The sequence below is a fragment of the Triticum urartu genome, chromosome 7A, assembly GCF_056163025.1.
Source record: "Triticum urartu cultivar PI428250 chromosome 7A, HENAU_Tu73, whole genome shotgun sequence".
Taxonomy (NCBI): Eukaryota; Viridiplantae; Streptophyta; class Magnoliopsida; order Poales; family Poaceae; genus Triticum; species Triticum urartu.
The window spans coordinates 490,791,853-490,817,303 of NC_141879.1; the positions used below are offsets into that span (position 1 = coordinate 490,791,853).

The 25,451-nt window shown below is 45.7% G+C and overlaps 1 protein-coding gene and 1 pseudogene across 2 annotated transcripts; one reads left to right on the forward strand and one right to left on the reverse strand.

Annotated features, from left to right (window-relative positions):
* The first annotated feature begins 13,054 nt into the window (after positions 1–13,054).
* LOC125521106 (single-stranded DNA endonuclease family protein) lies at positions 13,055–17,278 on the forward strand. Of its 2 annotated transcripts, none has more exons than XM_048686155.2 (14): positions 13,055–13,252; positions 13,341–13,498; positions 13,636–13,697; positions 13,788–13,915; positions 14,013–14,064; positions 14,136–14,208; positions 14,365–14,438; positions 14,897–14,956; positions 15,102–15,258; positions 15,348–15,447; positions 15,583–15,665; positions 15,756–15,856; positions 15,964–16,094; positions 16,258–17,278. In XM_048686155.2, exons 1-14 carry the CDS (start codon positions 13,185–13,187, stop codon positions 17,207–17,209), a joined length of 2,199 nt encoding a protein of 732 aa, XP_048542112.2. In that variant the 5' UTR covers positions 13,055–13,184; the 3' UTR covers positions 17,210–17,278. The 2 variants fall into 2 exon arrangements, with proteins under 2 accessions (XP_048542112.2, XP_048542113.2); XM_048686156.2 differs by having other exon boundaries at positions 13,056–13,252; positions 15,102–15,249.
* Positions 17,170–18,813, reverse strand: LOC125521108 (molybdate transporter 1 pseudogene; annotated as a pseudogene).
* Between the last annotated feature and the right edge of the window lie 6,638 nt (positions 18,814–25,451).

Sequence of the window (25,451 nt, forward strand, 5' to 3'; positions counted from 1 at the left end):
AACAATTAAATGTTATAAGTACTTCTCGTAGTACTCCATGGTATGCTGATTATGCTAATTATATTGTTGCTAAGTTTATACCACCTAGCTTCACATACCAGCAAAAGAAAAAATTCTTCTATGACTTGAGACATTACTTTTGGGATGACCCACATCTTTATAAAGAAGGAGTAGATGGTGTTATTAGACATTGTGTACCTAAGCATGAACAGGAACATATCCTACGCAAGTGTCATTCCGAGTCTTATGGAGGACACCACGCTGGAGATAGAACTGCACATAAGGTATTGCAATCTGGTTTTTATTGTGCTACTCTCTTCAAGGATGCCCGTAAGTTTGTCTTTTCATGTGATGAATGTCAAAGAATTGGTAATATTAGTAGACGTCAAGAAATGCCTATGAATTATTCTCTTGTTATTGAACCGTTTGATGTTTGGGGCTTTAATTATATGGGACCTTTTCCTGCCTCTAATGGATATACACATATTTTAGTTGCTGTTGATTACGTTACTAAGTGGGTAGAAGCTATTCCAACTAGTAGTGTTGATCATAACACTTCTATCAAAATGCTTAAGGAAGTTATTTTTCCGAGGTTTGGAGTCCCTAGATATTTAATGACTGATGGTGGTTCACACTTTATTCATGGTGCTTTCCGTAAAATGCTTGCTAAATATGATGTTAATCATAGAATTGTATCTCCTTATCATCCCACAGTCTAGTGGTCAAGTAGAATTGAGCAATAGAGAGCTCAAATTAATTTTTGCAAAAGACTGTTAATAGGTCTAGAAAGAATTGGTTCAAGAAACTTGATGATGCATTATGGGCATATAGAACTGCATACAAAAATCCTATGGGTATGTCTCCAAATAAAATGGTATATGGAAAAGCATGTCACTTACCTCTCGAACTAGAACATAAGGCATATTGGGCTATTAAAGAGCTCAACTATGATTTCAAACTTGCCGGTGAGAAGAGGTTATTTGATATTAGCTCGCTTGATGAATGGAGAACCCAAGCATATGAAAATGCCAAGTTATTTAAACAAAAAGGTAAAAGATGGCATGACAAAAGGATGCAAAAGCGTGAGTTTAATGTAGGTGATTATGTATTGCTATACAACTCTCGTTTAAGATTTTTTGCAGGAAAACTTCTCTCCAAATGGGAAGGCCCCTATGTTATCGAGGAGGTCTATCGTTCCGGTGCAATAAAAATCAACAACTTCGAAGGCACAAATCCGAAGGTGGTAAACGGTCAAAGAATCAAACATTATATCTCAGGTAATCCCATAAATGTTGAAACCAATATTATTGAAACCATAACCCCGGAGGAATACATAAGGGACACTTTCCGGAACGTTTCAGACTCCGAAAGGGAATAGGTATGTGGTACGGTAAGTAAACCGACTCCAAAACAATTTTTAAGGAAATATTTCTCCATTTTGGAATATTTAGAAAAATAGAAAATAAGTAGCAGTCCGGGAAGGACACGAGGGCCCCACGAGGGTGGTGGGCGCACCCTACCCCCCTGGGCGCGCCCCCTACCTCGTGAGCGCCTCGTGTGCCTTCCGGACTCCGTTTTCTTGCGCGTTACGTATTTTGGTCGGTAAAAATTCATTATATATTCTCCCGAAGGTTTTGACTCCCGGATCACACAAAAATCTCCTATTCTTGTTTCGAGCTGTTTTTCTGACAGATCTAGGTTATCATGACAGCCCCAAGCACCTCCAAGGACAAGTTCTTCGAGAAGGTCATCAACCCTTACCTCGCGGAGGTGTTGCGACACCCTCAAACCATTGAGATGCGTGATGGGTTGCTGCACATCCGCGATGAAGAGGGACCAAAGGGGACCGGAAGCATGGAGACGAGGCTCGAAGCAGTGGAGCAACAAGTTTTCAAGTGCCAAAGGATGGTGGAGCGTGGAATCAACGCTAGCCACATGATGCTCGCGGAGTTCACCAACAACTACAAGTCGTATGCCAAGAATACCGAGGAGGCCATCTTCAAGCTACATGAGAAGATCGAGCACCTCCAAGCCCAAGTCTATGACCTTCAAAACCAAAACTGTGAGTATGAATATAGATTCAAAAGAATGAGTTTGGCTGCAGATTTGAGGATTCCGGAGACTCGATCATCTTTCTATGATGGTGAACCTATGCCTTGGAAGATGGATGACAAGCCCACATCATCAACAACACCTCCACCGTCTCCTCCAACAAAGAAGAATTGAGTATCTGGGTATGGTCACTCCCCTTGGCAACTGCCAAGCTTGGGGGAGGTGCCCCGGTATCGTATCACAACCACATCTCCTATCTTTACCGTTTTTCTTAGTCCGATCCTATTAGTAGTATCTTGATCTAGTAAAATAAAGTTTATGGCATGATCTAGTTTTGAGTTTTGTTTTATGACCTCTCTATGTAATCGAGTTCGTGAGTTATATATAATAAAGATTAGTGTTGAGTCAAGGGCCTGATTATTTTGCCATGATCTTGGGTGAATAAAAGAAAAGAGAAAAAGAATAAAAAGAAACAACAAGTTCATATTGATCTTATTGAGAGTAATGACTTCACATAGAAAGAGTATGATGATTAAAAGTTGTTGGGAATTGGCAGACATAGCTTTGGTCATTGTTGCAATTAATAGGAAGTAATAAGGAAAGAGAGGTTTTCACATATAGATATATTATCATTGTCATCTTTTATGATTGTAAGCACTCATCAAAATATGACATGCTAAAGAGTTGATATTGGACAAGGAAGACAACGTAATGAGTTATGTCTTTCTTATATCTGAGATAAAGTATGTTGTCATGGTTCCTCTAACTTGTTGAGCTTGCCTTTCCCCCTCATGCTAGCCAAATTCTCAGCACCAAGTAGAAATACTACTTGTGCTTCCAAATATCCCTAAACCAGTTTTGCCATGAGAGTCCACCATATCTACCTATGGATTGAGTAAGATCCTTCAAGTAAGTTGTCATCGGTGCAAAGCAATAAAAATTGATCTAAATATGTATGATTGATTGGTGTGGGAGAAATAAGTTTTATACGATCTTGTGATGTGGAAGTAATAAAAGCGACGGACTACATAATAAAGGTTCACATCACAAGGGGCAATATAAAGTGACGTTTTTTCGCATTGAGATTTTATATATCCAACCATAAAAGCGCATGGCAACCTCTGCTTCCCTCTGCAAAGGGCCTATCATTTATTATTATCTTCTACCTTATGCAAGAGTCACGGTGATCTTCACCTTTCCTTTTTCATTTTACCCTTTGGCAAGCTCAGCATGTTGGAAAGAACATGATATATATATCTAATTGGATGTAGGGGATCATGAACCATTATTGTTGACATTACCCTTAAGGTAAAAGGTTGTGGGGCAAAACTATAAGCCCCTATCTTTCTCTGTGTCCGATTAAAACTCTGTAACCACAAGTATCGCGTGAGTGTTAGCAATTATGGAGGACTAAATGATAGTTGAGTATGTGGACTTGCTTTTTAGCTCTGACATAGACTCTTTCCGATGTTATGATAAATTGCAATTGCTTCAATGACTGAGATTATAGTTTGTAGGAACCCAATAAGGTTTATGATTTATACTTTTGCATTATGAATAGATCATCACTTGAACATAAGTAATCATATGACAAAACCTATATATGTTGCTGTTATAAGAATAATCATGATGCCTGCATGTCCGTATTTTACTTTTATCGACGCCTCTACCTCTAAACATGAGGACATATTTATTGTTATCGGCTTTTCGCTTGAGGACAAGCGAGGTCTAAGCTTGGGGGAGTTGATACGTCCATTTTGCATCATGCTTTTATATCGATATTTATCGCATTATGGACTGTTATTTCACTTTATATCACAATACTTATGGCTATTCTCTCTTATTTTACAACGTTTACATAAGGAGGGAGAATGCCGACAGCTGTAATTCTGGGCTGGAAAGGGAGCAAATATTAGAGACCTATTCTGCGCAACTCCAAAAGTCCTGAAACTCCACGGAACGTCTTAAAAGAAATAAAGAAAAATCCATGCCAAAGATGAAGGCCAGGGGGCCCACACCCTTCTCACGAGGGAGGGGGGGCGCCCCCCCAGGGCGCACCCCCCTACCTCGTGGGCCCCCTGGTGGGTCTCTGACGTCCATCTTCTCCTATATGAAGTCTTTCGATGAGAAAAAAATAAGAAGCAACCTTTCGGGACGAGACTCTGCCACCACGAGGCGGAACTGAGGCGGAACCAATCTAGAGCTTCGGCAGAGCTGTTCTGCCGGGGAAACTTCCCTCCAGGAGGGGGAAATCATCACCATCGTCATCACCAACGCTCCTCTCATCGGGAGAGGGCAATCTCCATCAACATCTTCACCAGCACCATCTCATCTCCAAACCCTAGTTCATCTCTTGTATCCAATTCTTGTCTCAAAGTCCGGGATTGGTGCTAGTAGGTTGCTAGTAGTGTTGATTACTCCTTGTAGTTGATGCTAGTTGGTTTATTTGGTGGAAGATCATATGTTCAGATCCTTTATGTATATTATTACCCCTCTGATTATGAACATGAATATGATTTGTGAGTAATTATGTTTGTTCCTGAGGACAAGGGAGAAGTCTTGCTATTAGTAGTCATGTGAATTTGGTATTCGTTTGATATTTTGATAAGATGTATGTTGTCTAGCCTCTGGTGGTGTTATGTGAACGTCGACTACATAACACTTCACCGTTATTTGGGCCTAGAGGAAGGCATTGGGAATTAATAAGTAGATGATGGGGTTGCTAGAGTGACAGAAGCTTAAACCCTAGTTTATGTGTTGCTTCGTAAGGGGCTGATTTGGATCCATATGTTTCATGCTATGGTTAGGTTTACCTTAATACTTTTGTTGTAGTTGCGGATGCTTGCAATAGAGGTTAATCATAAGTGGGATGCTTGTTCAAGTAAGAACAGCACCCAAGCACCGGTCCACCCACATATCAAATTATCAAAGTATCGAACGCGAATCATATGAACGTGATGAAAACTAGCTTGACGATATTCCCATGTGTCCTCGGGAGCGCTTTTCCTATTATAAGAGTTTGTTACGGCTTGTCCTTTGCTACAAAAAGGATTGGGCCACCTTGCTGCACCTTATTTACTTTTGTTACTTGTTGCTCGTTACAATTTACCTTATTACAAAACTATCTGTTACCACTTATTTCAGTACTTGCAGAGAATACCTTGCTGAAAACCTCTTATCATTTCCTTCTGCTCCTCGTTGGGTTCGACACTCTTACTTATCGAAAGGACTACGATAGATCCCCTATACTTGTGGGTCATCACTCATCCTTTCCTTTATCTCGGCAATCTCCTTGTCCGTCTTTTGCGCTTCTCTGATCTTATCCATCAAAGTGGACTAAATCTCCAAAGCTGCTACATAACCTCTCGGAACTATCTCCAAACATAGCTCACGAAGGTCTTCTGCTAACTCCCTGGGTAATCCTTCGGTCATGGGGGTATTGACATGACTCTTGCGGCTCTACGCATCGGCTACTACGTTAGCCTTTCCGGGATGATAGTGCAATTTCATATCATAATCCTTAATGAGTTCTAAGCATCTCCTCTGCCTGAGATTTAACTCCTTCTGTGTGAAGATATACTTCAAACTTTTGTGATCCGTGTATACCTCACAATGGTTTCTGATGAGAAAATTTCTCCATGTCTTCAACGCATGTACTACGGCTGCTAACTCCAAATCATGCGTAACATAATTTAACTCATGGGGTTTAAGCTGTCGTGAGGCATATGAAACAACTCTTCCCTCCTGCATAAGTACGGCTCCAAGTCCACGACGAGAAGCATCGCAATACACTTCATAATCCTTGCGTTGATCTGGCAGGATCAACACTGGCGATGTAACCAAGCGTCTCTTCAACTCCTAGAAACTGGCCTCACATTCCTCAGTCCAATTGAACTTGGTGTCCTTCTTCAACAACTCCGTCATTGGTTTTGCAATCTTTGAGAAATTCTCAATGAACCTCCGATAGTATCCTGCGAGTCCAAGAAAAATCCGGACCTCTCCAACTATCGTGGGAGCTTCCCAATTTGTCACGGTGACAACTTTGTTGGGGTCTACTGTTATTCCTTCTCCGGATATAACATGTCCAAGAAATCCAATTTCCTTCAGCCAAAACTCACACTTGCTGAACTTGGTGTATAACTGATGTTCACTGAGCTTCCCAAGTACCAAACGCAAATGTTCCTTATGTTCCTCTTCATTCTTCGAGTAGACCAGAATATCATCAATGAACACTACGACGAACTTATCCAAAAACTCCATAAACACCTTGTTCATCATGTTCATAAAGTAGGCAGGTGCGTTAGTCAAGCCAAATAATATAACGGTATACTCATATAGCCCATACCTTGTGGTAAAAGCTGTCTTAGGTATGTCCTGCTCTCGAATCTTCAACTGGTGATAACCTGATCGCAGATCGATCTTGGAAAACACCTTAGCTCCTTGCAGCTGATCAAACAAATCATTGATCATCGGCAGTGGGTACTTGTTCTTGATCGTTACTTCATTTAATCCACGATAATCAACAACCATCCTTAACGATCCATCCTTCTTCTCCACTAGAAGTACTGGTGATCCCCAAGGTGACGAGCTTGGGCGAATATATCCCTTATCCAGTAACTCCTTAATCTGCTTCTTAATTTCCTCTAAATCCTGTGCGGGCATCCTGTACGGTCTCTTAGATATTGGCCTAGTGCCTGGCAAAAGCTCTATTAAAAACTCTAAGTCTCTATCCGGTGGCATGCCTGGCAACTCTTTTGGAAATACATCTGGAAATTCCTTCACCACTGGTACTTCCTCCTGTACTACTCCCAATAAGTAATTTACTTGAGTCCTATTCGGCACATGCCGGGATACATACTTGATCCTTCTTTCTTCTGGGGTGGTGAGTAAAATCATCTTACTTGCGCAATCGATGTTTCCTCCATACATCGATAGCCAATCCATACCCAGAATCACATCCAAACCTTGCGATTCCAAAATTATCAGATCAGAGGGGAAAACATGCCTACCTATGGCCAATGGCATCTGAAAACATCCATGGCTTGCCATATACTCTGCTCCGGGTGAGGTTACTAACATGGGTGTCTTAAGTACTCTAGTGGGCAGGTTATACTTATCCACAAATCCCCTTGATATGTATGAATGAGATGCACCAGTATCAAAAAGAACTACTGCAGTAAATGACTTAACCAAAAACTTACCAATTACTGCATCTGGCTGGGCTTCAATCTCCTCCACGTTAACATGGTTCACTTGCCCCCTGTTGAAAGGGTTGGGCTTCTTCCCAGAGCTTCCATTGCCATTTCCATTCTTAGCTTCAGGACATTCATTGGTGTAATGTCCGGTCTTCTGACACTTGTAGCAAGTAACGTGGCTTAGATCCTTCTTGGTGGGTGTTACCGGGTTGGAACGGTTCTGTCCGCTACTTCCTCCATTACCATTGCCGTTCTTGGGGCCACTATGGTTGTGCGAACTTCCTCCATTATGAGTGTGGCCTCCATGGTTATTCACAAGTCCTCCCGAGTTCGAGGTGAAACGGGGTCTCTGCTGGGCTCTAGAATTATACTTCCCTTGTGCATACTTCCTCTTGCGGCTGTCAATCTGCTGCTGCTCCCTTCAAGCATGAGTGCTCTATCCACCAACTCATGGTAGTTATTGAAATTTGCTACCATCAACTGCATGCCCAGCTCATCATTCAGTCCCTCCAGAAACTTCTCCTTCTTAGCTGCATCCATAGCAACGTCATCTGGAGCATAATGTGCTAACTTACTAAACTCATCCACATACTGGCCAATGGTGCGTCCTCCTCGGTGTAAGTTGCGAAACTCATGCTTCTTCATGGCCATAGCTCCTACTGATACATGGGCAGTACGGAAAGCTTGCTGGAACTGATCCCATGTGACAATGGCTATGGGATAAGTGACAGTGTAATTTTCCCACCATGAGGCTGCTGGTCCATCCAACTGATGTGTGGCAAAACACACCTTCTCAGCATCTGTGCATCCTGCAGTGGTTAACTCCCTTCCAATCCTGCAGAGCCAATCATCTGCAACTATTGGCTCGGTGCTACTGGAAAACACCAGCGGCTGCAACCTCAGAAAACGGGCTAAGTTGTCAACTGGTGGTGGTGGTGGGTTGTTGTAGTTGTTGTTGCCTTGATTCTGAACTAACGGCTGCATCAGGGTATTCTGCTGCTGGATCAACTGAGTGAGCTCTGGTGGAAAGGTAAATCCGGGGTCACGTCTCGGAGGCATCAGGGGGTTTAGAGAGAAGAGAAGAGAATAGAATGAGGTCTAGTGAGAAAACACTACCCATATGCACATGAGACAAACACAATTATATCACTCAATCAATCAAGCAAAGGCATACAATCGGTCTAGATCTATCATTACAAAGTGATTGGACTATACTATTTACATGGTAGACTACTACTACTGTTTTGGTGGTCAACTAGAAATATTGATCGGTCGAAGACTCCATGACATCTGCTCCAGCTTCATCAACATAGTCATCATCGCTATCGTCGGGGTCCGGGTCGGTGTCGTCGATGATGATGTAGTCCTCCGGACAAATCTCCTTGGGTTCTTCGTCTTCTCCTCCTGGTGCGGGGTCTCCCATGAATACTCCTAGCTTCCTTTCTAGATCTTCATTCCTCTCCACTAGTATGATGATTTCCTCCTCATAATCTTCATGAGTAGCCTTGAGTTCTTCTTCAAGCTCTGTGATCCTGACCATTGCCTTCTTTAGATCTATCCTGCCTGCGCACATCTGGTTCTCCTGGCAGCGAATATGCTGGTTTAACTCCTGGATGAAAGCTGCAATGGATCTATCCTTCCTGGTGCTAATCATCTCCCATTGCTCATCTCGGCGCCCACAAATCTGGTAGATAGTATCCTTGAGATCCTTGTGGTAAACTTCTCCAATGTGTCCCATGGTGATGTGAGCTACCATACTCTTTCCTAGACTCTAGGTTGGTGCATCGAAAGAAAACTCTATGGGCTCAGTGACTGGTGTGAATGTCCTTCCTAGAACTTGAACTTGAATCATCCAGCGCTCCTCTTCTGGTAAAGTGGCATTGTAGGTTCCGATGAAGCTTGGTATTCCAATGTTCAGGTACCTAGTGACTTCCTTCAAGTGTCTTTCAAGAGGGGCGTCTTCATCCGGTTGCGCAAACTTGTTCCTTGCGTCCGCCATCCTAAAGAGTAGAAAAGGAGAGGAGTCAGAAATGAGAAGAGAATAGTGATCTAGGGCTTTAGCTTAGTGGTCGTGTCCTACACTCAGCGTGTGATCTGATACCATCTTTGTAGTGACCAGACCTCAAACAGTCTGATCTCTGTGTATAAGTGTCATCCCTGGATCGGTAATGCTGACACACACAGTACTCAAAGGATTTATAATAGAGTAGCAATCACACACTTATTACATCGAATGTCTCAAAAGAGAACTTATTACAATAAATATGGCTTAAGGCCATATAATACGATAACAACGGAAGGCTTGGAAGATAAATTGAGTCCATCAACTCCAACGGCATCACTGAGTGAAAGACCACGACCTAATGCTCCTTACTCGCCGTCTGAAAAGTCTGCAACATGATACGTTGCGGCCCGAAAACGGGTCAGCACATAGAATATGTTGGCAAGGTAACACAAGAAAGTAATGAACAGAATAAAGCTATCACTATATGCATATATGGCTGGTGGAGGCTGTATGGTTGATATGTTTTTGCGTAAAGCTAGTTTTTCCCTACTGCAAAGGAATAAATTTTATTTAATTACCATGGTAGTTGTTAAACATTGAGAAGGTTCACCCAACTCAATCCCAATTAAAAGTAATCATCATTAAACCCAATCAAGTTATATTAAGAGTGATGAGATCCACATGATAATCCAAGAACTAGATACTCAAAATGTCCATAACCGGGGACACGGTTAACCATGATTAGTTTATACACTCTGCAGAGGTTTGTGCACTTTTCCCCACAAGACCCGGTCGCCTCCGTTGGATTTCTCGCACTACAAGGTGTTTGAGAAACGGATGACCGAGACACAGTCTTTCAGAAGTGTTAGCACCTTACGACGGGTAGACCGATACACCTACATCCCCTACATCTGCTAGTCTACCACTATAAGAGTTCACACAACTTAATCAACTATGCCAGAGCCCATAATGGCATGTGGCTGCACACGGAAGTTTTCAGTATGAATAATCTTATGATCCCTTTGAGCCTGGGTGGCGGTCCATAGGAAAATCACACGGTACCCCGGGATTTCCAAAAATACAGGCAATCACTGGGTTCCCCAGGTGCCTCAATCCACCCAAATGTGTATTAAAGTTGCCACCTTAGTTGAACCATTAAATTAACAATCTCACATCTGTCATGAAACACTCAAACCCAATCCACGTCTACTAGCATAGCATAGCAATATAAGCAACGTAGAAGTAACTCCCAAGGTTTGATAATAAACAGGTGAATAGGTACTACCTCATCTACTTCCCAAACCCCACAATTTAATTCAAATCCTAACCATGCAATGTTTGAGGGTTGATCTAATGCAATGAAAACTGGGTAGTAAGAGGTATGATCAAAGTGTTACTTGCCTGCTGATGATCCGTGAAACCTAGAGACTCGATGTAGCACGCTTCGCACTCCGGGTACTCTATCGCAATCAAACAAGCACACAATAAGCAATCAAGCAAAAGCACGGGTAAAACTCAAATAAGAGATCTAACCAGAAAGTTCAACTTAAGACCTCCAGTTTGCAAAAAAAAATCAAATCAAACGAAACAACAAAACTCAAACGGCGAGAGAAACAAGCTTCATTTACTAATCTGGACCTAGGTCAAATTTTACAGTAGCAAAAACTTGTTTAAGTTTGTTAAACAAAAAGAGGGTTTCGAGGCGAAACTCTAGGCGCTTGAATCGCCTGATTTCGATAAACGAGCGAAAAGTTATACTAGAACGAAAATCGGATCAGAAATCGCGATCGAAAATAATCGTGGAAAATCCGAGAAAAAGAAAAACTGACGAACAGGCTAACGAACGAACGTTCGCTGTCTGCTGCTAAACGGTGAAAACCGTTCGTAAAACCGAACGTAAAAACGGGCGTTCGCTAAATAACTAAATCGAAAAAATAAGTTGAACCGGATCTAAAAAGAAAACGGATCTAGGGTTTACGAAATAAAACCGATCGGTTTAAAAAAAACAGGCGACTACCTCGAACTCCGGCGGGCTCCAGCAGGTCGGCGGCGGCGTGGGGCTCCGGTGGGCGGCGGCGGGCTCCGGCACGGGGCGGCGCGGGTGGCGGGGCGATGCGGCGACAGGGCGGCGGCGCGGCGCGCGAGGCGAGTTGGCGGCGGCGGGGCGGCAGCGGCGGATCGGGCGACGGCGGGCTAGGGTTTCGGGTGGCTGGGGCGGATCGGGGCATCGGGCTTTAAAAGCCGGCCCGAGAAGTCCTGGCCGAGTACGGCCATAAGTCGGTTGACTTTTTTTTAAATAATTTCGACATGCAGAAAAAAAAAAGAAATACTAAACGGGCTCCAAAAATCCCGAAATAAATTTTCCCCGTCCTCTAAAAATAAGTCGGACAAGATGAACATTTATTTGGGCCTAAAATGCAATTTTGAAAAACACATATTTTTCCTAATTCAAATAAAATAGCGACAAAACTCCGAATAAAAATCTCGTTTGATTCTAATATTAAATCTCTGATATTTCTTTATTTTGAGGAAGTCATTTTATCATCTCTCTTTTATTTTTAATAAGAGAAATATTTCAGAGAAAAATAATTAAAATCAAACGATCCTTTTTTCATAATTCGAGAAAAACTCAAATATGAAAAATAACGAAATCCCCAACTCCCTCCGTAGGTCCTTGAGTTGCGTGAAATTTCTAGGATCAACCAAAATGCAATAAAACATGATATACAATGATGCTCTAATGTATAACATTCCAAATTAAAAATTTGGGATGTTACAAGAATGAGCATCCTCATGCCTTTTGTTCTGATAATTGGGATGAGCAGCCAAAATGGCACTCTAGCCTCACCTATATTCCTTTTCTCACAACCGGAATGTTTTGAATCTTTGTGGGCTTTGAATGATTTAACATCCCACTTTTATCTACCTCTCTCTGAAGTGGCATATGTGTAGTATTAGGAACTAGATCAATTTTCTGCAAGCCATTTAGTTGGCAGAGGATCCTAAATATTGGCAAATATCCCATGGTTCTACTATTTATAAGGTTTTCAAGGCTGACAAACTCCTATCTATACATTCAGAACCTTTGCCAGTTATCAAATGGCTTTGGAAAACCTGTTGCCAGCTTAGGCACAAAATTTTCTTCTGGTTATTGATAAACAACAGGCAAAATACCAAGGCTATGTTGTAGAGATTTTTTCCATATAAGATTGCACATGTGTGATGTGTCATTCACAAGTTTTGGAGACAAGAGATCACCTTTTCTTTCAATGCCCTTTTGCTCAAATATGCTGGCAATATGTGTGGACCTCATGGCATCCTTCACTCTCAAGTATACAAGATGAAGTTGCTCAGCTCAAACAACTCCTCAATTTTCCTTTTGCTCTTGAAGTCATTATTCTTACCTCATGGGCTATCTGGACTACAAGGAATGCTTTTATCTTAATTGCATTTCACCAAGCTTATATACCTGCAGGCGCAAATTTAAGAAGGAAATGAAGTGGATCACATATCGGGTCAAGAGAAATGACTATAATGGTTTGATGGTCAATGCTTTGAGAAGATTTGTATTCAGTTGTATTTGTTGTTCTTTTTCTTGCTTCTTTAGGACCTGTATAGTTCTTTCTTTCTTTTGAATCTTTATTTGTACTACTATTTATAGATGAAAATCAATAGAAATACGCAGCAGAGTTTTGCTGTTTCTCTAAAAAAAAAGAACTGTAAGCGTATTTTGTGACTACGTAAACTCGTGAAAGAGGCGTATCCTATAGAGCACCCCATTCCGAACAAATTACCCAGAGAACAGCCGCTTCCAGGTTTGAAACTCAAATGCAAATCCAAATCCCCCCCACCACGGCCACCGCCCCCCTTTCCGCCGCCGTCGTCGCCGGTGTCCCCTCCGGCTCCGGCAGTGCCCAGCGGCGTTAGCGACCATGGGGGTCAAGAACCTTTGGGACATTCTCGACTCCTGCAAGCAGAAGCTGCCGCTCAACCACCTCCAGTGAGTCCCAAAACCCTCGCTCGTTCGCGTGCGTGCGCCTTACTCCCTCGCCCGCCCCCGCTGATTCCTCCATGGTTGGCGGTCTCAGGAACAAGAAGGTGTGCGTAGATCTCTCCTGCTGGCTCGTGCAGTTCTGTACCGCCAACCGCTCGCCGGCCTTCGTCAGGGACAAGGTCTACCTCAAGAACCTCTTCCACCGCATCCGCGCCCTCCTCGCCCTCAACTGCAGCCTCATCTTTGTCACAGGTCAACCTCGGAATCTCCCTCGCCCTACCCTACCAACAGATCGTCGGATCCCCACCCGGGTCTCTGAATACGTAGCACGGGGGAAACATATTTCGTCATAAAATTCAGTTCTTGGATGTTTTCTTGTTTATCTTCAGATGGGGCAATACCTTCAATGAAGCTGGCTACTTATAGACGTCGGCTAGGATCCAACTCTGAGGTCATTTCTTGTTTACCCACACTGGACACTTCTTGGAATATGATGCAGCCAATTCTATTTGTTTAAGCCCAGTTGCTTGATTCACTTTAGGCTGATTGTGATGACACGAGTTCGCAACCATTGACCTCCCTTAAACGGAACAAGGGATCAGAATTCTCGCGCATGATTAAAGAGGCGAAGCATCTTGGCTTGGCCTTAGGCATCCCTTGCTTGGATGGGTAGATTTTCTCTGCTCCAATCAATCTATTTATTGATAATAAGATCTGAAATTTTTGACAAATGCCCATAACTGCATGCCATTGTGTTATTTAACAGCGTCGAGGAAGCAGAAGCACAGTGTGCATTGCTTGATTTAAGCTCATTGTGCGTAAGTACAATACTTCTCCTAACAACCCGAATGTCATGTCTGTTACTTATTTATTGTTATGTTATTTTCAGGAAGGCTGTTTTACATCAGATTCAGATGCTTTTCTTTTTGGGGCAAGGACAGTTTACAGAGATGTTTTCATAGGTAAAGCTGAAGGCTAAGAATTGTTGGTTTGTGGAGTTTTACTATAATTAAAAAGAAAACTTATATTGCACTGTCTGCCTTTTGTTGTTGTTGCAAAGTGGTCCTGTTCGTGTAGCTTAAATTCTTGTGATTTGCTCATGTTCGCTCTCAAATTAGGGGACGGTGGTTATGTCATTTGCTACCAAATGGAGGACATAGAGAAAAAGCTTGGTTTTGGCAGGAAATCACTGGTATGTTACATGTTCTATCCTGCCCGAGTTGATCTTATATTTAGAAACGGAGGGAGTAGAATGCAAAATTTGATCTTAGAGAGATGCAACAAATTATGTTGGGAATAGTTCTATTTTGTTCAACTAACACAGTGAAAGTAGTACAATCACGAAAAGGATTTAGAGGAGGTACCAAATAAAATTGTGACCTTTGATACTAGAAAAATTTGCCAGTGAACTAGCATGCATCAGTTAGCTAGAGATCACTGGAAGTTGCACAAATAACGAAGCTGCCTTGTGCCATTGTTCAACTACAATACCATGATGCTACCTGCCTCCAAACTATTTAGAAGACTCAGTTTTGAGTATTATACTTCTGCTTCATCCAGAGTTTCAAAGTGCTTCCTAGTTTCTAGTCCGAGAATGTACATATTTGATCTGTTTCTCTGACCTGGTTCTAACTCTTCCAAACTTTCCAGATATCATTTGCATTGCTTCTTGGTTGTGATTATTCTAACGGTGTTCATGGCTTTGGCCCGGTAAGTACCAAACGGATAGTTTCTATTTTTGGACTGCTGACTCTTAATACTCAGTAAGTTCGTTTAGTGTGATTGCATTGCACTTGCTCTTATACTTTACTATCTGAAACTCTATAGTCTGTAATGGTTCTTTTAAGTGCTTCAGGAAGCAGCATGTCGTCTTGTCAAATCTGCGGGAGATGATTCCATCCTGGATCAGATTTTATCTGATGGAGTAAAAGCTACAAGAAAGTGTAAAGGGAAAAAGGCCGGCATTGACAAAAACAAGGGTGGTGACATATGCACAAGAACAGGTACCTCTGGTAAACAAGTTCTTGCTCTGTATTTCTGTGGCTATGCAGCTATATCAACCTCATTGTACGGCACATCATGCACTGTATTTTTCTTACAGAGGTTGGGATGAGCCAAGATTCTGGTGGTCAATTCCGTGAGGTAATAAACGCATTTCTAGAGCCAAAATGCCATTTGCCTGATTCGGAAAATGTGCGGAGGTAATTAATTATTTGATAAGTGCACTACTGCCTTGTGTGGTTTTTTAGCTTCAGCTACATAAAACCGTTGAAACTGTCCTCTGCTTTATTTTTCTGTCCTTCTCTTGATTGATGACTATTGTTTTCTGTCTATAGGGTATGCTGCCAGCACCCATTTCGTCATTCAGAGTTCCAACAGATTTGTGAGAAATATTTTGAATGGACCCCAGAGAAGACTGGTATTTGACATCTTAACCTGTTATGTCTGGATTGAGCGGCCATAGGAAGGCAGCATAACTATTTATTTATGCCCTTGAATATGTCTGCAGATGAATACATCCTTCCGAAGATAGCTGAGAGAGAACTTCGAAGGTTTTCAAATCTTCGCTCGACATCTTCAGCTCTAGGAATAAAACCATTGTTGAGTGAGGTAGTAGCTTTGCATGCTCAGGGTGTTTCTGAAGTAAACATTCTTGTTACTTGTTGTTGAGGATACTTTCTAGTTTCACTTATCAAGTCTAAGCATCTAATTTGCAGATTCCAGTACCATGCCCTGTATTGGCAATTACGAAGCAACGAAAAGTTCATGGAAGTGAGTATTATGAGGTTTCATGGAGAAACATGCATGGACTCCAATCTTCAGTTGTTCCAGGGGATCTCATCAGAAGGTTAATGATTTCTTTTCTCGTATTCTATCCTGCAATAGCCAAACACTAGCCCTATACTGTGGCTACTATAAGTACAGAAGTTCAACTGTAACAGCACAATATCTTAGTTTGCGATAGTATAAAAATGTGAACCTTCTAAAGTATCCTACTTGTGCAATTACAGTGCGTGCCCAGAAAAAATAACCGAGTTTTTGGAAAAGAAGGATGAAGAGAAGAAGCAAAAGAGGAAAGCTAGGCCGAAGAAATCAGCACAAGCTGCAGTAAAAGATGTTGATGCGCGGCTCCAAGAATTGATGCTTGGTATTGAGTCTGAATGCGCCATGTTTCCGCCTGCAAGCAATTGTCCTGGGACAGGAGATGTACACCGCATGGCACCTAGCATGGCTATCGTTGATCTGTCTTCTCCATCTCCGCCCCTCCGGGCTTGCAAGTCCCAAAAGTTCATCGGATCAACCACAGCTGTGATGAATGGGGTTGATTTGCTGAGCGGTATGATGGAGTCACAAAGTAGCACCCAGTCAAGTGTTGGTCAGAACTCTGAGTCACAAAATAGCACTCAGTCAAGCGATGCTCAGAACTCTGAGTCACAAAATAGCACTCAGTCAAGTAGCACCCAGTCAAGTGATGCTCCGAGTTTTACCCTTGACGACGACGTGATTGATCTGTCCTCACCCCTGCCTCCAGTTGCTGAACGACAGCCTTGCCGCTTCCAAGACTTGCCACCTTATGACGGAGCTGAACGAAGAGCTCTGACAGATTTAAGCAATTTCCCTGAGAAAAGCAGCATGCTGGGCGCTTCAGATAACAGGCACAAAGCTGGTGCAAGCGACGGTTGTGCGCTGGTCGAAGCATCGCCACCAGTCATCCATGGCGCTCGGATGTTCAGTGGCCGAAGTAATGTACCGATTGTTTCGTTGGCAGAATCAGAAGCTGGCGCCATTGATCTGTCATCTCCTTCACCGGTTTTCGACAGGAGAAGGAATGGTAACCATGTCAAAGATGCAATAGACATTAGTGAAGCTGACAGTAGTGTCGTGTGTCCTGATGATGATGAACATGAGAGGAAGGCGAGAGAGCTCAGATCGTTTCTGAAGAGCATTAGAGACGAACTGTAGTATTTGAACACACGATCAATTTGGTGTATTTGATCGGATACATTTGTGTAAAGTTTGCTTGCTTTTTTACATGGAAGAAACTGTCCAAGCCCTGAGCAGCAGCAGGCCGTGCGCCACCATGCCGCACAGGAAGCCCAGCGCGGCGCTGGAGCCGACTAGCGACACGGCGGTGCAGACCAGCATGACGAAGGCCTCCGCCTTGGACGACATGTCCCTGGCGGCGATGGCCAGCTCCACGCCGGCGAAGAGCAGCAGCACGCCGAGCAGCCCCACGGGGAAGCTGGCGAGCACGCGCAGCACCGAGCCGCCGAGGAGTAGCCCCAGCGCCAGCTTGAGCCCGCCCAGCGCCGCCGCGCACGCGCCGCTGCGGCCGCCGAACTTGTACTGCCCCGCCAGCCCGCCCGCGCCGTGGCAGCACGGCATGGCGCCGAACCAGCAGCCCACCAGATTCATGGCGCCCATGGTCACCGACAACGACGTCGCCGACGCCTCCTTCTCCGGGAACAGGTCGCGCGTGAGCTTGCACACCGCCACCACCGAGTTGAGCACCGACAGCGGGATCTGCGGCACCGCGCCCTTGATGAACCCCTGCTTCCACGCCTCCCTCGATATGTGCACCACCCGCATCCTCGACGGCCCCGCGCGCAGCTCCCTCAGCGCCGCCGGATGCCGGATGATGGAGAACACCACGCCCAGCACGAACACGATCACCGCCGACGGGATCGCCGACGCCCAGCGCCGCCTCCAGCTACGCCAGCCTCCGGAAGAACGGCTGTTGTTTCCTTCTCCATCTTCATCTTCTTGGGCTCCTTGGACGTGGTCTTGGCCGGCGCCGTTGACGAGGACGATGAAGCATACGGCGGCGATAGCGAGCACGAGGCCGTCGAGCCCGGCCCATGGGCGGAGCTTCCCCACCGCAGACTTGCCCTTGCCAAGGTCCTGCTCGTACCGTATGTACTTGACGGCGGCCATGGCGAAGTTGAGGCCCTGCGCGAGCTGGATGCCGCGGACGACGGGGAGTGGGACGAGCCAGTAGACGAGCTTCATGAGGCGGGTGACACCGAGGAGGAGGACGAAGGCCGCGGTGAGGATGCCGGCGGCCATGATCTCCGGGATGTCGAATGAGGGGTCGGAGAGGGCGGTGGCGGCGATGGCCTTCATGGGCTGGACCGGCATGGGCACGCCGTAGACGAGGCCCGTGACGGCGTTGTAGATGCCGGTGAAGATGAGGGTGGTGCCGAGGTCGAGGTGGCGGGAGAGCGCCAACGAGAGCACGATGGGGATGTAGGTGCCCAGGTCGCCCATGGCGCCGTTCAGCTCGGACCACGCCGACCGGAAGGACAGGTTGTCGCGTGCCCGTTCAAGCAGGGAGAGCGGTTGCTTGGTGCCTCCGTCGCCGGACAGCGCCTCCGGGTCGGAGAGCGCCGTGGTGGCCATGGCCGGTGCAGACGTCATCTTTTTCGAGTGGGGTGCTGAAGTTGTTAGCTTAGGCGCCAAATGCGGTGCAGGATTTATAGGAGGGAGGGAGTTTGTGCACATGCTAGTGGCAAGCACTCCATCAGACAATTTTTTTTGGGTCATCAGACATTTATTATGTAGCAAAAGATTTGCCTCATTAATTAATTATGCACAAGAGAGTTGCCCAATTAATTAAGAGAAAACCGGCAAAAACCGTCACAAACCGCTGAACGGCACCTACACAACACCTCACATAGAGGGCCTCGCCAAGATCACACATCAGCATTACTTCTCCCCAACAGGTGCCATCACCCCCTAATCTTCGAGCAAGCGACACTGACTTTGCCGAAGACGAACATCGACCCAACCTTCACCGTAGAGGTTATGCGGAAACACAAGAAGGCATGTGCCAAACTTAGCTACCCACGCCAAGGACAGCGCAACTCCGACTCTGAAGGATAGTTCCGAAGGAGAATTATGCAAGGCTGGCGCTGTGAAACCGAACGGACCACCCGCTGCCTGTCATCATCGCCATAGGAGCCCTGCCGCCGCAACTATGACTTCACCACAACAAAACGAGCCGAGGTAATCCCACGAATACGTCGGAGAAGAGCCGACTACCGCAACCATTGTACTCCCTCCGTTCCTAAATATAAGTCTTTGTAGAGATTCTAATGTGGACTACACACGGAGCAAAATGAGTGAATCTACACTTTAAAATATATCTATATACATCCGTATGTAGTTTGTAGTGCAATCTCTAAAAAGACTTATATTTAGGAACGAAGGGAGTACATCACACACTCCCATCATGGTTACAACAGAAGACCCGACGCCAACACCACCATCTTCCACTAGTCCCATTGCCAATTCCTAGCTCCAAAGACAAAGTCTTCGAGAGGGGATACGATGCCAAAGCACCGTCATCGTGCGATCACACGGATCTAGAGTTTCTTCCGAAGCTGCATGTATTGGGGCTGAGAGTACCTCGACAATGCCCGCAGGAAGGAGACGACGCTCGAAAGTGTCGCCATCGCCAGCTCCAAAAACTCTGGAGACAAGCTTTCGCTCGGACCAACCTCTTGAGCACCAAACAACACACATCGGCAAGTCCACCATCGAGCTACCATGGCCAAATCCGTCTGAATCTGACAACCTTCTCGCTAAGGCCCCACACTAGCCACTCCGCTACAACACCACGCGTCGTCGAAGCACACGCACATAGGCAGCCGCCCCATAGATCCTCACACTTAGATAGGATGCCGCCAAGGAGCGCACGTGCTAGGACCGCGCAATGCAAATACGCACAACCCCGACCCGCTTCTTGATTAGCCCACCAACGACCCTCCCTCCAACTCCTCGGCAGGTTGCTGCCCAACCATCCCTCTGTTGCAGCAGCCGACCCTCACGCCATAGCAAACTGTTTGCAGCACTTTCCACCTCGTGGCGATCCGTTCGATCCTCTCATTTTGCGATCTCATCATTGCAATAAGTGTTGGGGAACGTAGTAATTTCAAAAAATTTCCTACGTACACACATGATCATGGTGATGCATAGCAACGAGAGGGGAGAGTGTTGTCCACGTACCCTCGTAGACCGAAAGCAGAAGCGTTAGCACAACGTTGTTGATGTAGTCGTACGTCTTCACGATCCGACCGATCAAGTACCGAACGTACGACACCTCCGAGTTCAGCACACGTTCAGCTCGATGACGTCCCTCGAACTCCGATCCAGCTGAGCTTTGAGGGAGAGTTCCGTCAGCACGACGGCGTGGTGACGATGATGATGTTCTACCGACGCAGGGCTTCTCCTAAGCACCGCTACGATATTATCGAGGTGGACTATGGTGGAGGGGGGCACCGCACACGGCTAAGAGATCCAAGAGATCAAGTTGTGTCTAGAGGTGCCCCCTGCCCCTGTATATAAAGGAGCAAGGGGGGAGAGGCGGCCGGCCAGGAGGAGGCGCGCTAGGGAGGAGTCCTACTCCCACCGGAAGTAGGACTCCCTCCTTTCCTAGTTGGAATAGGAGAAGGGGGAAGGAGGAGGGAGAGAGGAAGGAAAGGGGGGCGCCGCCCCCCTCCTTGTCCAATTCGGACTAGAGGGAGAGGGGGTGCGCGGCCTGCCCTGGCCGCCCCTCCTCTTCTCCACTAAGGCCCATCTTGGCCCATTAACCCCCCCCCCCCGGGGGGGGGGGGGGTTCCGGTAACCCCCGGTACTCCGGTAAAATCCCGATTTCACCCGGAACACTTCCGATATCCAAATATAGGCTTCCAATATATCAATCTTTATGTCTAACCATTTCGAGACTCCTCGTCATGTCCGTGATCATATCCAGGACTCCAAACTTCCTTCGGTACATCAAAGCACATAAACTCATAATATAACTGTCATCGAACTTTAAGCGTGCGGACCCTACGGGTTCGAGAACTATGTAGACATGACCAAGACATGTCTCCGGTCAATAACCAATAGCGGAACCTGGATGCTCATATTGGCTCCTACATATTCTACGAAGATCTTTATCGATCAAACCGCATAACAACATACGTTGTTCTCTTTGTCATCGGTATGTTACTTGCCCGAGATTCGATTGTCGGTATCTTAATACCTAGTTCATTCTCGTTACCGGCAAGTCTCTTTACTCGTTCTATAATACATCATTCCGCAACTAACTCATTAGTTGCAATGCTTGCAATGCTTATAGTGATGTGCATTACCGAGTGGGCCCAGAGATACCTCTCCGACAATCGGAGTGACAAATCCTAATCTCGAAATACGCCAACCCAACAAGTACCTTCGGAGACACCTGTAGAGCACCTTTATAATCACCCAGTTACGTTGTGACGTTTGGTAGCACACAAAGTGTTCCTCCGGTAAACGGGAGTTGCATAATCTCATAGTCATAGGAACATGTATAAGTCATGAAGAAAGCAATAGCAGAATACTAAACGATCGTGTGCTACGCTAACGGAATGGGTCAAGTCAATCACATCATTCTCCTAATGATGTGATCCCGTTAATCAAATGAAAACTCATGTCAATGACTAGGAAACATAACCATCTTTGATCAATGAGCTAGTCAAGTAGAGGCATACTAGTGACACTCTGTTTGTTTATGTATTCACACAAGTATTATGTTTTGGTTAATACAATTCTAGCATGAATAATAAACATTTATCATGATATAAGGAAATAAATAATAACTTTATTATTGCCTCTAGGGCATATTTCCTTCAATAAGATCCTTGTTGCAGAAGCATCTCTGGCTTGCGGCCCATGTCTGATGCCATCGCAATAAGACCCATGATGCAATTGCAACAGGATCCTTCCCTAACCTCTGCGCCTTCCCTGCAGATCGTGAGTGCTGTCAGCTCGATCGGCTGCTTCTCGGAGACTCACCGTAGGGCTCGTATTCTCCTACAATGATGCCACCCTCCGCCACCTTAGCTGCATCGACAACATGTGCTCCGCCTGCAATAGCGGTGAAGCGTGTGCTTTAGGGTGACGCTATGCCACGTCGATGGTGGCCTTCAGAAATCATCATGGATGCGCAGTCCAACAGCTTCAAGTGGAGTTGGACATCGCATGAGAGAGAAAGGATTTTGGGAGATAATGGAAACACCTGAGGAGGAAGACAATGGGTAGTGTCGCTTGTGGAAAATTCATGTGGATTAGCATGTTCGGTTCGAGATAAGGTGGTGGAGAGAGGAGAGCGGTGATGCATCTGCAACAGGGGTCCTGCAACAAGACCCAAGTTGCAAAAGCTAGACTATTGGTAGGGGTGTTGTGGGTCGTCCGATCAAAAGAAGACCCAACAGGCGAGGAGGCGGTCCACGCGCGGTGTGATCCGTCATGTGAGCATTAGCTTTTTCGATACTTTGATATCAAGAGTAGTTTTTTCAGTCTAAACACACTATTTATTCATCATAGACATAGTACATCGGGATACAACCAAGACTAGGGGGATTTAGAGCATCTCTAGCCGCGCCCCCAACAGCCCCCTAGGGCGACCTTTTTCGCATGGGGGCCGAACCCCCCCCCCCCTAGTCGCGCCCCAAGACACCGAAATCCGCCGGCTCGGCCCGTTTTTGGGCCCGGCGATCCCAAGCCGAACCCAGCGCACTGGAGGGCACTCACTGTCAGGCGATAAGCCAAGACAAACGTCCAGATTCGCCCCCTCCCGCGTGCCCTCCCGCCACCTTGCAGATCCCGGCGTCGCCCACCGCCCACCACCGCTAGATAGGCCCAAAAGCGGTTGTAGTGTGGTGCTTGAGGCAGTGGTCACACATGACCTCTGGAGTTGGCACTCCTTCTTTGGTATGCTAGGAACTCACAATGACATCAACGTACTACAGTGCTCCCCTGTCTTTGCCAAGCTTGTTGAAGGTCATTCTCCTCCGGTGAACTTCGAGGTCAATGGGCAGCACTACAACAAGGGATACTACCTAGCAGATGGCATCTATCCGCGATGGTCTACATTTGTGAAGACTATCTCAAACCCTGTGCCGGGAGGCAAGAACTCCCACTTTGCGAAGGTTCAGGAGGCTTGCAGGAAGGATGTCGAGCGGACATTTGGTGTGCTCCAATCTCGATTTGCTGTTGTCTGGTACCCCGCTCAGACCTGGTCGAAAGATCAAATGTGGGAAATCATGAATTGTTGTGTCATCTTGCACAACATGACCATTAAGAGCGAGCATGAAGAGCCAGTGTTTGACACTGAACCATATTACAGGAAGGGTCCTCTTGCCCAAGTTGATCACCAGCTACCGGCAACATGGACCGCCTTCCTCAATATGCGCCAGGAGATCCGAGACCCACAGGTACATCAACAACTGCAGCAAGATCTGGTGGAGCACCTATGGAGGCTCAAGGGCAATGCCTAGCTCGACGTGTGATGAAATATGCGTTTTTATTTGTTGAACTATATAATTTGTATTGAAATATTTGATTTCTATTGGTTTTTTGTGATGAACTATGTGATAAAAAATAACTTTTGTTGAATTTGCGCCGAAGCACGGTGAATATGGCCCGATTTGCGCCGATAGCGGGCCGATTTTGCACCGAAAGTGGGCTGAAAAGCGGGCAAATTGGCGCCAAAATTGGGCCGATATCGGCGCCTGGGGGCGACCTAGGGGCGGCGTCTGGGAACCCAATCGCCCCCAAGCTGATTTTAGCGCCGGTTCGCCCCGAGGCGACGTTTTTTCAAGCCCCCTGGGGGGCCAACGGCTGGAGATGCTCTTAGTAGACACACACGACACCCTGACGAAAGGCCTAAAACATGCTTAGCGAGACTATGTGCCTCAATATTAGATTCACGTCCTTCGAAGATGAAATCTAGACAGTTGCGATGATGTTACATTGATCTCCTTGACAATGCTTCCGTACTGTCCACCCATGCCCTTGTTAAGGTTGGTAACAACTTGTTGACAATCCAAAGCTATTATCACATGATATCAAGACTACTAGTGACAACAAATAATTCTATCTGCTCAATTAATGTATGTATGAAATAGCAAATATGACAAGAAAAGAAGATCCAGGTGAATAAAGGATGAGAAATGAGTAGTCCTAATGTCAGTTTAGCAATGCATAAGAGAAGAGACAACTGAACTCATGATGGCCCATTGGCACGCCAATAGGCAGGCAGTGCTGCCAGAGGAGTTAATTGCAGGGAAGTACCACACTTGGGACAGTTGTAACGGATCAGTACCACTATTCAGATTTTTTGCAAGTCAGTACCAAGTTTGAGGCTAGTCGTTGCAATATGGGCTAAGCGGCGTATAACACTGTATTTGACAACCTGGCCCCACCAGTCAGTTGACAAGCCGACGAACCGGTGTGTCGCTCGGCTGGCGAGGACCGACCCGGCTCGGTCAGTCTTGGCTCGGTCGAACCCTAGCAGTTCTCTCCTCTCCCTCTCCCTCTCCTCGCGATGGCTAGTCCGGGCGGCGGCGGTGGCGGTGGACGAAGCAGTAGTGGCGTTGTGGGCGGGTACAGAGACCTTCCCGGACTCGGGAGCGATGCGCACAGAGGAATCGAAATCGACAACGGGGAGTCCAGTTCGTCAGCTTACTATAGCGATGACAACGAGGGCATGGAGGCGTCGCTGTCCATGGAGCAGCGGCTGCGGCTGGCTGAGATCTGGGTGGCCAACCCTACCATGAGCCATCACTGGAGCCATGGTATGGGTGGCATGTTGTAAGTGCCCTCTTCTCTCCCTCTCTACTCTCTCCTTTGTGCCATGATTCGGGCTAGGGTTAGGTTTACTGAACTGAAAATGTGCAATTTTGCTGTCCATTGTAGTTTGGATGATGTTGTTTGGGATGCTAGGATTCACTCTGATGCTCAGCATAATTTGGATAGGAAGATATGCAACTCAGATGTCACAATTTTAAATTTGTATGCACTGATGCGAACACAAGGATTTAACTTCAGTGATGAATTGTACCACATGGGGAATACATGCATAGGAGTGCAGAGAGAGCATGGCCTAGATTTTATAGAGACAAACATCAAGTTGTAGCAAATTAAGAAGCAGAATGAGGATAGTTTAGTTCTGAACTTGTTAGTCAGGGCCACACCATTTGTCAATACTGCATCTCATGTTAGTGAGGAACAATTAGCCACAACTTTATATCAAGAACCTGTTGTGTATGATCTGAGAGATCCTCCTGTGCTTGCTGTTAATGATCATGGTGTTGTTTTTTAGAGTCAAAGCAACAATAGTAGTGCACTAGTACAACCTACTAGTATGTGCACACAAGAGAGCAGAAATGTCAGCAAG